The sequence below is a fragment of the Phoxinus phoxinus genome (genome assembly GCF_949152265.1).
Source record: "Phoxinus phoxinus genome assembly, chromosome: 5".
NCBI lineage: Eukaryota > Metazoa > Chordata > Actinopteri > Cypriniformes > Leuciscidae > Phoxinus > Phoxinus phoxinus.
In genome coordinates, this window is record NC_136880.1 from 39,860,061 (window position 1) to 39,877,791 (window position 17,731).

Here is a 17,731-nt window from a genome sequence, read left to right on the forward strand (position 1 = left end):
CTTAAACTATATATTAAGGTTTTTAATGTTTTTGGAAGCAGTCTCTTAATCTCACCAAGGCTGCATTTATTTGATCAAACTTTGTGAAATATTATTACAATTTAAATGAACTAGTCTCTGTTGCAATATATTATCAATAATATCAGCATCATTACTCCATAGAAATGAATGAGAAGTGCCTTAAACTCAATCACACCTGTCGCGCAATTGTCCCTGAGTTCTCGTATGAAACAGCATTTTTGTAATTTTTCCAAAACGAATGTTTAAAGGTACAATATCATATGTAAGACAACTTTGTTACGTCTAGGAGGCACGCTCACGTCGTTGTTGTTTCGTTCAAACATTATGGACCATGACAAGCAGACTTTGGGACAAAAGGAGAACTAAAACGAGGATCAATATCAGCGTGGCGTTTTCGAGATGCCGAGATCTCCACGTGACAAACTTCGACTTGACAGGGACGCCGCTCTTACATGTACTTTATTAAACAGGTGAGCAAATGTACATAAAACTAATCAATGTTATATAGCTCAACATGATGAAATGTTAGAATATGATCAGTATGTTATTCTAATGTTGATCTAGCTTACTGCTAGTCTCATAAAGCCAACAAACTAACACAGAATAACATTATAGGCTAACTTTCAACACACTCAAATGCAGTTTAGTGTGATAGTGTGATAGAGTGAAACAGCGCTGCGTTACCTCACAAGTTTCATTCGTCTAATAAACTGACCTGTGTGATAGTAATTCTGCACTTGTGGGTAGTTCGGTAGAATGAAATGTCCTTATTCCTTTATATCCGCGGGACTCGCATGACGACAAGTTCCATAATTCCACTTATGCATCGTAAAACTACGCCTTTGTTATTGGAAGAGGTTAGCGACCCCTAGCGGTGAAAAAATTACATATTGTAGCTTTAAGAGCAAACATAGAAGATTAGCTGATGGGTCCTCACAAAAGCGGTTTATTCAGTGTAATGAAGCCTCTCCTTCATTGACATCCATTGTAAAAAACGGCCTCTGGTCTCCTTCCCTGCACAGCATTAAAGGAGAACTCCAGCGCAAAATGAACCTTTGGTCTAATTACACATTTTTAGCTAGTCAATCGTTATCTGAGATTTGTTTTCATGATTATCGAATGTAAATAGTTTTATCTCTAAAAACAGTTTAGCCTATAAGGCTAGTATATGGGGTATAGAGTAATGACAAATAAAAATCGCTTGTTAATACCACTAACAAGGCTCAAAATAGCCCCACACTAACACGGTAGCATAATGAGGGTCCCTACCTTCAAACCGAAGCATTGAGAACTTTGTTAGTGTTCAGACAGTTTAATAAGAAGATATTTTATACATACAGTCAACTTCGCGTATACAGGCAGAAGCCATCTTTGAAAAACAGTCAAAGGCAGTCGATCTGCGAACGCCGATCCAACTGGTGAGATGTGAACGAGACCATATGAGATTCTATATGCGTTCGTAGATCGACTGATAGAGACTGTTTTTCAAAGATGGCTTCTGCCTGTATACGCGAAGTTGACTGTATGTATAAAATATCTTCTTATTAAATCTTCTTATCTTCTTATTTTGAGCCTTGTTAGTGGTATTAACAAGCGATTTTTATTTGTCATTACTCTATGCCCAATATACTAGCGTTATACTAACGTTATAGGCTAAACTGTTTTTAGAGATAAAACTATTTACATTCGATAATCATGAAAACAAATCTCAGATAACGATTGACTAGGTAACAATGTGTAATTAGACCAAAGGTTCATTTTGCGCTGGAGTTCTCTTTTAACAGGCATTTTTTCAGCTAAGGTTGCAGACTTGCCTTCAAGCCTTCATTTGTCATAGTTTACAGCTTTAACATAAAATGAAGACTATTGGCTAATTGAAAACAAACAAAAAACAAGACCTTTAATATGCCCCGCCTCAACTTCCTATTTGAATGGGAAACACTTCAACACTGGAAAGACAGCTGCGTTCGTCAAGCCATTTCAAGAGATCTTTAAAAGTAGCATGTCTTGTGCACTACATCCAGGTCTTAAAGAATGACTTTGAGTTAGAAACAGACCAAAAGTGAAGTCTTTGTTCAAGCAAACTCTCTCTCTCTTACAAATATTTAGACTGGCTTGATGTTTCCGATTACAACATGCGAGAAACAATGACGCATTGGACAGAAGCTCAACTGAAGCATCCCTCAGAAGAACAACAAACCGGTAAGAGACACGAACTTTAAGTGAAGCAAGACCGGTTAGATTGTAGCTATACATGATATCTGACAAGTTGCATTGTTGTAACATTAATGCAGTGTAGAATCATTTCAACAGATTTTAATGTCAGGGTCATGAGACGTTTTATTTAGTGATCATGGCATATCTATTCAAGATTAAATAATGGCAAAGGAAATGCATTAAAAAGAACAACAGCAAAAAAAAAAAAAAAAAAAAAGCCTTTTTCAGGAAAAGTCTCTTTTTCAGTTTAGTGGAAATAAGCAGAGCTTCCCTCCGGGTCAGGATTTCTCCAAACCTTTCTAAGCCTTCGCTGCACCAACAGATGGACGGCGTTAATTGCATTTTTCCATTTTTTTCCTATGGCGGATTATTATGGTCATATTATGATTTTTTTTGTTTCTCCGAAGATGGTGCTGTACACATTTGCTTGTGTATTTCAAGAACTGGAATCATATTTCCACTGTAGTGTTCCATGATGTCATCATATGAACATTTATTAATTCATGCATCTGTTTAAGAATTACTTTGAACCCACAAATTAGTGAATGAGTAAATGATGACTGAATTGACCAAACTATTCCTTAACATTCAAATATTCTTATCATATCTCCTAAAAGTCTTATCAAGAGACATCAAAATAGCAAAAGACGATATAATGATATACATTTTTGGGGGGATTTTCATGAGGTCAAAGGTCACAAAGGCTTCTGAGAGCCTTTATGTCTCAGTGTCTGCCTGTTTTTTTCACAAACTCACGCATGCAGATTTTGCAGTCTTAATGACTATTATCTTTTCCTAATGGCTCAGGAGTTTAACCCGGTTGTTGTTATTAATAAATAAATACACACACACACAAACACAAACATTCATAGTACCTTTTCATACAGGTTTTGACTTGTTATATGTAGTTTCAATCATTAATTTCTAGTCTATTGTGATAACTTAATCAGAAGGCTTGACCAATCAAGTGGAGCTTTTCCATGGTGGCCATGGCAACGGTAATTAAGGCACACATCCTGATTAATTAAGAGTGTTCACATCCTTAAATTCAGGAAGTGAACAAATGATGATCTTCATCAGTCATTCCTCTGGTACTAATCTAATCGCATTTACTCACTGATTGCGTGTTTTTGCTGTCTAAATAAAAAATAGCATAACACTTTGTTTTTATTTTGTTCAAAATCACTTCTTTTTTTGTTAATTTAGATGTGCGTGTGTATGTAATTAGTTATAGTGCATTTTAATCTTTAATAATGGGTTTCCTTTAGTTGAGCTTAATCCCAGCCACATGTTCAGATGTTTAAACATCAGATCAGTTACGCAGGCACATTCATTAAAGTGGATTTCTTTAAAGTGAGACACAAAGAATTAAAATTAAAGCATGTTCAGAAAAGTTGTACAAATATACAGATAGAGTAGTAGAGTGTTAGACAATCAAATCAAACAAAATAATGACTTGGCAATTCCAAATCTACCATTTTGGTTTTTCCATTCATCACAGTTCAAAATATATCAATATTATTACTTTTTAAAATGAATGTAGCTTTGAATGTACCATCATTTAGCCAGCATTATGCAATTCATTAGCACTTGAAGACTATTAGATTGATCTTTTTTTCTGATAAAATGTTTTAAATCTTTGAAAAGAAGCTTTTTTTGCCAAGCATTCACTTTTCCAAATGGAAAAGGCAACCACATTTGTGTGTTTGTAAAAGTTATCAGTTTTAAGGTCTGTGACTGTGTGACAGAGAGCAAACTAAAGTATGAGTGCATTTGTGTGTAATTAAAACAAGTGATTATTTTCCGCTGGGATTATCCTGGAGGTCCAGCTGGTCTGTGGAGGATTTGAACACCCTCGCCCTGGGCTGGAGAAAGGGCAAACTCCCAGGGGACGCAGCCAAATTGGCTCCCTATCCAAGAGCCCAGAGCACAAATCTGTACACACCGTTACCAAATGAAGAAAAACTGCCCCGCTGTTGCGTATGAAGCACCGGTTTTTGAATGTTAAACATAATTTTGACCAGTCTTTCTTTACTGGGAACAAAGACAGACAATAGCTTCTTACAGACCCAGCTCTTTGATGTTTGAGAATGGATAAAAACTTTGCTGATAAACTAATTATATAATTCTTAGCATCCAATTACTTCCCAATTTATGTGATTCACAGCAGAAGAGCGAGTGTATAACATACAAAGTTAGATTGAAATGTCATCCATCCATCAGTCATTCTCTTCAAGCCTAAACATTTTTGTAAAATGCATTGAGAACTTTTATTGTTTTTTTTTAATGTTTCATAAATGCCCCATAAAATTAAATACATTTTGTGGAAAGGAGAACTTTGTTTCATTAAAAAAAAGGAGTAGAATATCTTGTTGAACACAGAAATTGATATACCTGTGCACGTGTTGATAATACATCTGTACGTTTCTTCCCATTCGCTTCTGTACATTATATTGGTTTAAAATGTCACAGAAATTCATTTGATGCATGTGAATTCATATTCCTTATTCATGAAAAACGGTGATTAGGGTATATGACTAAAATTAAAATGTCTATTCTATCAGCAAATATCAGTCATATTATTCTAACATACAGCATGGATGGTTACCAGTAATTAGTATGTATTTCCATGTGCCACATATTGACAATGCTGAAGAAGAAAAAAAGCCCTTGAATAAAACACAAGAGCTGGACGTAATTTGAGCTAATTCAGATTTTGTATTAAAAATAGTTATATAACCATTTAATTTCAGTCTAAGTCAACATGAAATCCATTTTACTGCTTTGAGCTTAATGACACAGGATTTTTTTTTAATCCATTGGGAATTGATTGAATCATTAAAACTGGGTGTTGCATATCAAAATGGAGGAAAGCAGTTGGAGAGAAGAGATTGAAAAATACATGACATCATCCTAAAAAAAGGAAAGTTGATACATTTTGAAGAAAGATTACATAGAAATGTTCATTCTTTGGAATAATGTGTGCCAAACATGCACAATACATGACTCACATAGTCAATTTCGATTTCATTTTTAAACCCTTTTCAAACAGTTTCCTGCCTGTGTTCAACAAGAAAAACAAATTCCTCAAGCACTGATAAAAATGCAAAAAATCACTCACTTTGTAAAAAGCAAACTAGTCATTCAAACTGCTTTTAGGGGCCGTTTCCTCGCACCAGTTACTCTAAATCACAGTCACTCTCCTCAAGTGTAAAAAAAAGTGATAACATTCCTCACCTGAGCAACAGTAAACTCTGCTTAGATTCTGTAATCCTGGGAAAAAACTATGTGGCCTGTTAAGCTTTATAGGAAACAATAAAAATAACGTCTGTGCAATATATTACAGTTGCGATATGTGCAACACATCTGAGCTGAAGTACCTTCTCTACCTGAAAGGTTTGCGTGTACATCCTCACTTTGATATATCCATGTATATTTGTCTGTTTACCATGATGCCATGTCATATTTTTAGACAAAACAACATAGGCTGTCCAGGTTGTTGACGTTCTTATATATTAAAAAAGTGAAATCTTATTTAGGATTCTTGCAGATTAGACGCATCCAAACAAAGTAAAAAAGAAAGCAAAGATGATCTACTTAGAAAAGAGTTCCTAAAGAAAGGTCTCGTCATACGTCTCTTCTGATTTATGAGGCTCACCGGATCTGGAGTCAGATATTAACATCTTGAAACGGTCACTAGGACCCCTTGTTACAGCGTCATAGGATGGCGGAGAGGGAGCTAAGTACAGTGTCCGCACCGGTGGCCCCCTCTCGGGACCGTAGTGCTCTTTAATCATAGATGCTATAAGTCCTACACGCTCCGGAGCGCCGTCCTCTTCTGACCAGAGTGTGCCTCGGTTTATGTGCCTGTACAAGTAAGAAGCCTGCTTCATTTGCCGTCTAACTAGGTGCCCTCTATAGGCGCGTTGGATCAGGGTTGCCGAAATCTCCTCCTGCTTGCGCCGGAGCGTGGTGGTGATGGGCTCATGGGACATCTTGGAAGGGTTTGTCATCATGAACTTCTCCTCCATTTGCTGCTTCAAAGCGTCCATTTCTCCGGTTTCCCCGAGGACCCGCTTGGTGAAGGCGAACAGGATGTCCAGGCAGTGGATCCTGTCGCCGCTGACCATGGGAAGGTCCATGTGGACAAGCTTGATTTTGTTGGGTTTGGCGATTCTCAGAGGTTCCGAAAGGCTGTCGGCGAAACGGGAGAGTTTGGAGTACTCGATGAAGTGCGTGGCCTCGACGTCAAACTTCTCCCACACCTCGTAGAACATCTCAAAGTCGTCCTCGCTCAGAGGTTCTGTGCTCTCCTCGGTGGCCACGCTGAAGTTTTCCAGAATGATGGCGATGTACATGTTGACCACGATCAGGAAGGAAATGATGATGTAGCTGACGAAGAAAGTGATACCTACTGAGGGGTTGCCACAGTTGCCCTTAGTATTGGTTCCAGTGTTGATGAAAATCGAGCTGCACTCTTCCGGCGAGTTGTTCAGAATGGGATCCAGTAGGTTATCCCAACCGGCCGATGTGGTGATCTGGAAAAGGCTGATAATGCTGTTCCCGAAGGTTTCAAAGTTGAACATGTCGTCAATCCCACCCTGCTTCTTTACGTAGGCAAAGTTCGCCATGCCAAAAATGGCATAGATGAACATGACCAGGAAGAGCAGGAGGCCGATGTTAAACAACGCCGGCAGCGACATCATTAAGGCAAAAAGTAACGTCCTTATTCCTTTAGCTGCTCGTATTAGTCGGAGAACTCTTCCTATTCTTGCCAACCGGATAACTCGAAACAAAGTTGGGGACACAAAGTATTTTTCTATTATGTCAGCAAGGACAATTCCTGTTTGGAAAGACAAACAAAGAACAGAAATCAACACATGCAATGAACAATTTATTGAGGAATTGAGAGATGGCACTATGAGCATCTCAGATCACTTCAACCCCATTGAAAAGACCAGCTGGTGTCTCTCACAAGTTTCTTAACTATCTTAAACCAGCAAAAATTCCTTGGCTTCACCAATGGCGACCAGATAGAGCAGTACTAACTAGTATAAACCAAGTCGGTCTTTTCAGAAGGGAACGTATCTTACATCAGCCACACTACCACTTACCAGACTGGAAAGTCGTGCACTTACCAACGATGGACAGAATGACAACAACAAAGTCAAATATGTTCCAACTAATGGTGAAGAAATAACAGCGAAGGGCAAAAATCTTGATGAGGCATTCGGTGGTGAAGATGACGATGAAGGCCAGGTTGATGTTATTGAGGATGGACTCCATGCGAGCAGATTGTTCATCGGTCTCGACCATCATGGTTATCATGTTGAGGATAATGAGCATCATGATGGTGATGTCAAAGGCTTGCTTGGACACCAAGTCAAAGAAGAATCCTTGTAGAATGTTCTAGATGGAAATGTGTTTATGGTTAGAAATTAGAAAGGACATTCGTTATGAGATCGATTACGAATTTTTAGTTGATAAAAATCATACTCTTACCACTGGTCTTGGAATTGGCTTCTGTGGCTTTTTGGATCCAAGTTTCTTCATCGCGTTGTAGTACTTCTTCTGCTCTTCGGTCATGAATATATCATGGCCACCTTTAGTACAGAGAACAACCAGCTGCTCTTATTTTCATGGAACGCATTAAATGTAAACTGGATGCTTTTGGAAAAGAAGTAAATCTTAAACACCTATCATTCGTTTCTGTTGATTGAAGTTGTCGATGATGACACCAATGAACAAATTCAAGGTAAAGAAGGATCCAAAGATGATGAAGATGACAAAGTAGAGGTACATGTAGAGGTTTATCTCTTTGACGGGCTGCTCCTCAACCTGACAAACAAGAAAAACATAAAACATAGGACAGTTTTTTTTAGACAATCTAAACTCTTAAAATTAAGGTTCTTCAATGGTTCTTTGCAGCACCTTAGGTTGACCCTCTTTAGTTTTTATCAAAAAAGATTATTATTTTTTGCATTGAATAATTGAGTAACTATTAGTTTCTCTGGAGGTTAGTTAAAAAGTTACTACTACTACTACAACCAAATTGCCTTCGGGAAATGAATAAAGATGAACTGAACTGAACTGAACTGAAAAGTTCTTGTTAAATTCTAGTTTCTTTGAATTGACTTTCTTTTTTCAGAACTAGATTGTAGTGTAAGAATAAATATATGAAAGGATTTTTGTATTGCATTTGTTAACATTAGTTGGGACCTTCTTGTAAAGTGTAGCTTGGTTCTTATTTTGTGCGTTTGCATGCAAGTCATTAATTTTAGTAATGAAAAAAACATGCTTACTCCACGAGAGTCTACGGCGGCATACATGATTTCCATCCAGCCTTTGAATGTTGCCTGAAAAACAGAATACTCAGGTATTTAATCATTCAAAATGTCCATCTAAAAGAGAAAGATTGTCAGTTTATTGAAATATACGTTCTGTATCTAGGTGAGCACATTTCTTTCAATGCCTGACTGTGGCAAAACTTGACTTTTTAGTCTGAGGTAATTACGCTTTTACGTGTCATTTTTATTCGCAGTAAAGACAAAGGGTGACTCACCAAGAGTCAGCATGAACGCTATTAAGCTAGGCCATTTTGGGATGTCGTTGCCATGGTTACAGAAATTATAACCTGTGGTGATTTGAGAAACTGTTCCTAGAGGTAAATAACAAGTTAAGGCCCAGCGAGGAGTTGCAGGGCCCTGAAGAACTCTGGTTGCTTGGCTACCTTAACAAATATGAAGGATGATTCTACAGCACAATCACCAAAAGTGTTGGACTTTAATTCTTCAGGAAGGTCAGAATTTAGAATTTAAGAATTTGCTCCCTTGAATTTGAATTTGCCACAACAATGGAATGGAATGACAGGAAGAGGAATTTATTTAACTGCAATTCATTCAATCGGCATTTTATAGGTCCAACACAAGTTTTTGACAAACATAAATAATCATATCATTAATTTGGACAAACTATGCACATTTATTCTCTGATGTGTAAAATACATTTTTCCTAAACTGAAATATTCAGCATGCACTAAAAATTAACAAAGAAAAAATTAAAATTAAAATTTTACCATGAAAACTATTTTTTATTCAAAATTAATTATTAATTTAAAACTTTGTTGGATATTTATATTTGTGGTGATATTTTATTTTAAGAATAAATATCGACATTAAATATGAATATTAAGTATTAAAATATATTGTAAAAAAATGTGTTACCCCAAATGTTTTGTGTATGATAATGCTTAAAATTTGTATTTATATTGTTTAAAACTAAACTTACAGCAGCATTCCATTTTTATTCCACTTCCTTAAATTAGAATTCTGCCTCATGTTTGCCAGTTCTGGTGCACAAGCTTCAAGACACTCACCACCTGCAGAAGCGAGAGGTAGCCAAGTCCCACGTTGTCGAAGTTAACTTTCACTTTGGTCCAGTAGAACTGGGTGTCATTCATGGACTGGCAATCAGTCTTGTTGTTGACCAGGGTTACATTGTGGATGTATCCTGTCCTGTTGACGCATTTCCCAAATTTCCCAGCGAAAAGATTGACTCCCATGATGCTAAATATGAGCCAGAAGATCAGGCACACCAGCAGTACGTTCATGATGGACGGGATGGCCCCAATCAGTGCATTCACTACCACCTGAACAACAGAAATCAGGATGTGATTCCATGGTGAATGTGATTTCACCAAGTGCAACATGTTCCAAGAACAACATTTCAATTAACCAATCAGATTTAACGGCCAAGTTTACAGATTATGTCAAGTTTAAGCTTACAACCAGGGTTAGGTGCTTCTACATCAGTTTTATTCATCTTCCCCTCTGATTTTAGGGATAACTTGGGGGTAGGGATATGGTTAGGAATACATTTTCAGACAGGAATGTCTTACTTGGCAACATCCCGGTGACTGTGATGCCATACAGAAATCAATCATATTGTGACTGCATGCAGATACTACATTGCTAGATCACAAGCAATTCAAATATAAAGTAATCAGATCTTTCTGCTAAATAACTAATTCAGGCATATTTTGCTCAAGATATGTAAATGTAATTTAACCAGCCTTTTAACTACTGATTCTGGGGGGGGTGGGGGGGAGTCTGCTGATTAGCAAAGAAAGCCTAATATTAACAAAGACTTTAAATATACAGATATGGTGCACTCATATTAATATAGAGTGGTGCAGTGATGACGTCAAGACTAATTTGCCACGGGTTGTCTTGAGATTTTACATGGGTTGTGAGTATGAGTTTTCTTTTCTTTTCAATTTAGGAGTAAAATAAGGTCTGTGGTAAACATAACTTATTTGAATATGATGTTCCACAACGCATGATGTTTAAAACACGCATGTATCTAATATGTAACTAGATAAGAACTTTTTGGGTGTGAGTGTGTGCCGTTTACATTGTAGAACAAAACGTTCAAGTATTGTCAAGTTATGTTTACCACAGGCTTAATTTTACTCATAAATGGAAAAACCCCATAGGAAAATCTCAAGTTAACTAGTGGAAAATGAATCTTCCGGGTTTTGACGTCACCCCTGCATCACTCTTTTGAATGGGAGAAAGTGCATTGCGCAATAAGACGAAATAAATCCTGTGTTCTAAATAAAAGAGCAATTGGTAAAGTTATTGTGTCCCTATACAGCTCCTTTTAAAAGCCGTCTGTGTTCTGAGTCCCAAAAATTTGAGACAGTTGTTGTCAGATTTCATTTGAGATCTCAAATATGAAATTTAACCGTAATCTTGGTGAACAGCTTTGGAGAATTTGAGCCGTTGAGCTGATGTTTGATTGCACTGTATTCTTATATTTGATTCTAAACTGAACTAAAGTGGCACTGAGAATTGAGAAAAGACAAACATAAATTACTTAATTGGGGAACTTGAGAGATGAAACCATGCTGGTGACCTGGGTCTGTGGTGGAGTAGTATGTTTGATGTATAATTAAACTCGAGGTTCTGTGGGGTGCAGACTGGATTGATTCTATTCCTAGAGCTTCCGAACAAACGGGTTTTTGAGGTGCGTACTGATGGGGCAGTGAACCCGGGGTTACCCTGTGAGTCAGTCCTAGAGCTCCTCCTGTCCGATTTTAGGGGAAAATCGGGTCCAATAGATTTCTTAGGCGCGCCAAAAGAACACAGACACAGTGTAATCACCATGGGGAAATGTGAGGCCAGCAGGGGGCGCTCACCCTGTGGTCTGTGTGGGTCCTAACGCCCCAGTATAGTGACGGGGACACTATACTGTCAAAGAGCGCCGTCCTTTGGATGAGACGTTAAACCAAGGTCCTGACTCTCTGTGGCCATTATAAATCCCATGGCACTTCTCGTAAAGAGTAGAGGTGTAACCCCGGTGTCCTGACCACATTCCCTCCAATGGCCCTTGCCAATCATGGCCTCCTAATAATCCCCATCCACTGAATTGGCTCTATCACTCTCTCCTCTCTCCACTATAGCTGGTGTGTGTGTGTGTGAGCGCACTGGCGCCGTTGTACTGTGGCTGCCGTTGCATCATCCCAGTGGATGCTCACACTGGTGGTGGATGAGGAGAGACCCCGATATGTTTGTAAAGCGCTTTGGGTGTACAGTAGTACCGGTACATATGAAAGCGCTTTATAAATGCCTCATTTATTCATATCTATCAGCTTTAACGTACTTATCAAAATAATAAAAGCCGTCAAAGGTCAAAAAGAAGCATTCAAATGTGTAATTTAACTTACAATCGGCAAAGGGGTGGAAAATTATGTTCAAATAGAACTTTACAAAAACACAAGTTTATAAAAAAAAATTCAGTTGCTGTTTGTATGTAGTAAAACACCCACAGATGTAGCAGAAAACCTCTGGGTCATGTTCACATTTCCTTGTGTCACCGGACATGGTTCTAAACTTGAAATCAGGGTTGGGCATAAAATAATGTCAAGCATGTGAAAAACGGCTGAGAATTGAATAAATAATTCTAACCTGGCTCAGACCAAGTTAGGAATCATGTGTTTGTGGCAGTTTTTCTGGTGATTAGGGGACGATACAAGACTTCTTAAAGGGATAGTTCAGCCAAAAATGAAAATTCTGTCATCATTTACTCACCCTCAAGTTGTTTCAAACCTGTATGAGTTTCTTTCTTCTGATGAACACAAAAGAAGATATTTTGAAGAATGTTGGTGACCAGACAGTTGCTGGACCCCATTGACTTCCATAGTAGCTTTTTTTCCTACTATGGAAGTCAATGGGGTCCAGCAACTGTCTGGTCACCGACATTCTTCTAAATATCTTCTTTTGTGTTCAACAGAAGAAAGAAACTCATACAGGTTTGAAACAACTTGAGGGTGAGTAAATTATGACAGAATTTTCATTTTTGGGTGAACTATCCCTTTAACCTTACAATTGGTTGTTGAAAGCAAAGATGCTATGAAATGCACATTTTGTGAGAAAGTGTGACATGCTAGAGCAAAGCGAACCAGCACGCCAAAATTAGTAAAAAACAAGAATTAGATTTCATTCAGCAAATATGATGCAGAGGGTGGTGTAATCTGACTAGATTCCCTGAAACCTTGACAGTTTTATAATATATTTAGAGAGCATCTTACCCGCATTCCTTCGAATCTAGACAGGGCCCTCAATGGCCTCAGAGCTCTGAGAGTCCTTAAAGATTTGATGGCCCCAAAGTCTGAGTAGCCCAGAGAGTTAGCAACCAAGCTAATCAAAGACACCTGCAATATGAGAAAACATAGTACTTTTTAACAAAATATTTAATTCTAACAATTATGAATGGCTTTTTAGATTACATCTAGGCTATCTAAAAAATGGCATAAGACTGAAAATCGTAATTATATATATATATATATATATATATATATATATATATATATTAAACCTAATAAAGATGTTTGTAGAGACATTAACATTCTACTGACAGCTGGTAATGCTATATCAAAACAGCATAAAATAACCAGCATAAAATAATAATAAAAAACAAACATGTTTTGACTAAATATTTATGCATTTTTGGGACATTCTATGGTAACTTATTTATTAGGGCATATAAATCAGATCGGTTTTATAAATCGCAATAGGTTTCCACTCTATTCTACAGTCAAAGTCGACAGACAGTGTAGAACAGAATGGTCTTCTGCTGTAATGGCAGGTTGTGGCTTACAGGTACAGTGGGATTTTGTTCGATGAGGTGAAATGAAGACAAAACATGGACAAGTATGCACATATGTACATCACATACTCACATACTCAACTATATATGCATAATCAATATGCATATATATAAAATAGAGTGAGGTTTTATAAAGAATTTGGGTTTTTCTTTTGAATCATTTCTTTTGGTCATAATTTATTATTATTTTCATCAGTCCAAACAGTATTCTGAATTTCCAATTATTGTTTCATAGTATGGCTTATTAAATGTAAAAGTCCCAAGAATAGTCAGTTCTTTATAAAAAACTATTTCTATAGTTTCCCTTGTCACTGCAATATATCTAAAGAAGATATTTCTGTGCAATTGGCTCTAAAACAAAACTTCAGAAGACAAAGAATAAATAACATAAATAAAAGTGCAAAATTAAACAACTAAAAATAAGTCATAAAAACTTTACAGATTTTACATATTTTCTTTTGTTACTAACACGTCTCACAGTAATGTACGTTTACAATCATTGATTTGATTGACAGTCCTAAATGTAACTGATCTTCTCCAGATAATTCTTTGATACAGTGTGTATATTCTGATATAAAAGCCAAGGTCCTGTAAAGATACTTATCAAACATCTCAAACTTGACACCATGTTAAATTACAGGTCGAAATAAACGCTGACAGAGAGACAGTGGCATTTATATCTGGATGAGAAGAGAACTGCAGCTGAGATACAGATGTGAGCCTTCGCTCACCTCTGACCTTTGAACTACGAACTTACCCTATCATTAGAGGTGTGTGTGGAGATCTGTGTGGGTCAGATGAGCATCAGGTGAGACACACTCACACAATCTGCTAGTGTTAGTTGAGCTACTCCAGGTGCTTTCATTCAGTGTGTTCATGTATAGTTGTGTGTACGTGTATTTTGCGCAATTATCTCAGTGTCTGAGAGATGTGTTTCCATAACATCTCAATTTTGACTTACAATCTGCCATAAAATGTTTGAGGCAGTAACACAAATCCATAAAAAAAACATAAAACCAAAACTTACAAAGAAAAATGTTAATCTTTGAAATGAAATCTTTGCACTATAGGCCAGATTTACAGCTTGCGCCACTGCAAACCCTCTTTTGGCGTTAAAAAACTACTGTCAGGTTTTACTAAAAACATGCAGTGAAAAATTAGCACTGAAAAGGACAGGTTTATTTTTGCAGCTGACCTTATTGCACATGCATTTGTAGGAGTTTCCCTTTCAGACGCTAAATTTATAGGAGGAGAATATTTAAATGAATCATGCAAGGTGATTTACTAAGGTTTGCGCTAGTCAATTTACTGGTATTTGCGCCATTATTTACCTCCCCAAAAAAAGCAAGTCTTAAACCAGAAGCTAACTGCTAGTTTGCGTTGGTCACTATGGAAATGATCCGGTTGCGTCTGTGTTCATTCATTTGCGCGTTATCAGAAGATCACACGCGAAAACTTGCCACTCCCATCAGTGCTTTTATGGGAAATAAGTAAATCTGGCCCTATATCTCTAATGTCATTGTATAGCTCAAACTCTAAATCTTAATCTATATTAATGCAACAAGGTAATGCAACATGCTATTGCTTTCCAAAATTGCCTACAGTAAGAATAATTATATTATTTGTGGAAGAATTATTTATTCTGGTCGTTAATAAATCAAACGATTTATTGAACATTGGTGTTTTTATAAGATTGCTGTTGCAGACATTTTATAAAAGTGTGGTGCGTGTTTCCATGATTAAGGACACTACGTTTCATATTATTTGTAGTAAAATCACTGTAAACAGCCTTCAAAAATCTGCTAAATTAATGATTACTCATGTTAGACTAAATTTATTGTTACACTAAATATTATACTAAATCTAATATAGTCTAAACTCTTAAAAATAATGGTTCCAAAAGGTTTTTTTTCACAGCGATGCCATTGAAGGACCATTTGAGGTTTCTCAAAGAACCTTTCAGTGACCAGTTCATAAAAGAACCGATTTTTCTTAGTGTTAAGAATATTTTAAGAATCTAAATAACCTTTTCCCCCTTATAAATAAACTTTTGAGGAACGGAAATGTTCCATGGTTGTTAAAACCATCAATGCCAATAAAGAACCTTAATTTTTAAGACCGTATGTCATACTAAATCTCCATCTCAGAAGCTTCCTGGCCTAAATTAAATGATCCAAGTCTACCAGATGGAAACGCAACAGTTCAACCCTGATCCAGTATCCAGCTAGAGAAGATTCTTCTACTCACATCCACAATCAGGAAGTCCAGCCAGCACCAGTAATTGGTGAAGTATTTCTTAAAGCCGTACGCGATCCACTTCAGAAACATCTCCAGCACAAAGATGTAGCTGAACACCTTGTCAGCATATTCCAACATCACCTTCACCACCTTCCGCTGTTCTATGTAAATGTCTTCAAACGCCTGTCAGAAGAAGAATATAATTACACAATAAGAGCAGGAAACTTTTTATTTTATCAGCTACGCATTTAATCCAATTTAAAGGTTCCCTGTGTAACTATTGGCGCTCTAGCAGTCAATGAACAAAACACGGATTGGAATATGGATTTTGCTTTGATGTAAACAGTAATAATGGTTAAAGTTCACCAATCAGCTTTGTTCCCCACCAGAGCTCCACTACTGAGGAGGATCATGAAGATGATGAAGGTCTCGAACCAGCTGTGCTCTACGATCTGATAGCACGTCTTCCTCAACCTCCACCACATCTGTCCCAAACCTCTGGTTGTGTTTATATTACAACACTTGCAGCGCTGCATGCAGACTGGAGAGATGCAGAGAGATTACTTTGATCAGGTCCTGTAAACACCACACAAAGGAGAACAAATATTATATGTATAGTTTTGTTTCGTGTTTTATCTGCTTACACTCAGGGAAACACTCTTCTGGATCCATGACATCTTCTGCCATCTCAGAATATTCCTCCTCATCCTCCCCGGGCTTCCTCAGGTCCACGGTACTTCCTTCAGAGAGGCTAATGACTTCCTGTTGAACAAGGCAGCAAAGCTTGCATTGAGTTTTCATTAGAATTTGATCAACCATTACAGATACCATTCAAACCCACCGTCGGTTTTAATGTGTTTAAAAGTAGACTCTTCTGCTCACCAAGCAAAATATAGTAAAAACAGCAACATTGTGAAATATTAATACGGTTTAAAATACCTTTTTTTTCTTTTGCAATATATTTTAAAATGTAATTTGCTCCTGTGATGCACAGATGAAGTTTCAGCATCATTACTCCAGTCTTCAGTGTCACATGATCCTTCAGAAATCATTCTAAAATTTTACGGAGAACAGCTTCCAGAACCACAATGCAGGATATACGCAAAAGCTTCTCCTGAAATGGAGCAGTTTCCACTTTGTCAGGACAATCTGTTGTTGGATCACAACTTGCAAGTATGTCTACTTATTTTTAGTTGCATTTTCTATTAACCGTTCCAATTATGAGTTTTATATTGTTGCTACGCTCTCCTGCTAGCCAACATTAGTGTTGATATAGTGTTGTTTACTATAGGAAATTAACCAAATTTTAATTAACAAAATTTTTGTATAACATCATATCTATAATGTATAAGAAAAACATCCCACTCTGAAACGTCCCGTGAAATCCGTGCATTGCAAAGTTTGTGCATGAAATCCTTTCTGGATGATCGTCTTGTTTGTTAACATTGTCAGGGTCTGAATCGGGCTCGAATTGGTTTAAAATTGCTGCTATCCTTTATATTTACACTAGAATAGAGCTCACAATTATGGCTCGCAGTTATGGATGAATTATCCCAGTTCAGGACATTTCCTGAACACACGCTAAGCGCTGCCAATCACAACACATTTCGTATTTCGGAGGGAGAGGCTTCATCGAAAACGACTCGTTCGGGACAGACTGGGGAGAGAGTTTTAATAATGTAAAATGTGTGAAAAATAATGTGTTTTTTAACAACCAAGCATGAAAGTATTTTCTAATACACCCCAAAAGCAAAATCAAGACTTCGTAAAAAGGGCATAATAGGACCCCTTTAAAACACAACTTTATGCATTATGTTCTGAGTGTTACTGAGAAGTTTGGAAACCGATCCACCTAGTGCTACTTCACCCAACAAATGATGTTCAGTTCTCAGATGATCTTAAAACCATGCTGGACCTCCTGATTGGATATATTACTGTATGTCTGTGTGCTTGAACGGACAGGGTAACTTATGAACCATCTCAGTTTTGTATTGCTACATTATATTCCCTCTGTAGTCTGTTCATTCTTCATCTAATGCTTAATGCGATGCATTGTTGCAATCAATGCAATCAATTAAAAAAATTT

The 17,731-nt window shown here is 37.2% G+C and overlaps 1 protein-coding gene and 1 long non-coding RNA gene across 3 annotated transcripts in view; one reads left to right on the forward strand and one right to left on the reverse strand.

The window, feature by feature from the left end:
* Positions 1-409: 409 nt before the first annotated feature.
* Positions 410-16,685, forward strand: LOC306998632. Its single transcript, XR_013797624.1, has 4 exons — positions 410-491; positions 2,131-2,223; positions 14,048-14,215; positions 16,035-16,685. It is a non-coding gene; the product is annotated as an uncharacterized lncRNA (long non-coding RNA).
* scn12aa (sodium channel, voltage gated, type XII, alpha a) overlaps positions 4,489-17,731 on the reverse strand; it is an 85,254-nt gene continuing 72,011 nt past the window's right edge. The window contains exons 18-27 of one of the 2 annotated variants that reach the window (XM_079612766.1): positions 16,290-16,407; positions 16,032-16,186; positions 15,655-15,828; positions 12,830-12,952; positions 9,614-9,886; positions 8,541-8,594; positions 7,935-8,076; positions 7,741-7,841; positions 7,377-7,647; positions 4,489-7,081 (exon numbers count right to left, since the gene is read on the reverse strand). In XM_079612766.1, the coding sequence (XP_079468892.1) occupies positions 5,850-7,081; positions 7,377-7,647; positions 7,741-7,841; positions 7,935-8,076; positions 8,541-8,594; positions 9,614-9,886; positions 12,830-12,952; positions 15,655-15,828; positions 16,032-16,186; positions 16,290-16,407 (2,643 nt within the window). In that variant the 3' untranslated portion in view covers positions 4,489-5,849. Of the gene's footprint in view, positions 7,082-7,352; positions 7,648-7,740; positions 7,842-7,934; positions 8,077-8,540; positions 8,595-9,613; positions 9,887-12,829; positions 12,953-15,654; positions 15,829-16,031; positions 16,187-16,289; positions 16,408-17,731 lie in introns of both variants that reach the window. The other variant, XM_079612765.1, reaches the window with a different exon arrangement.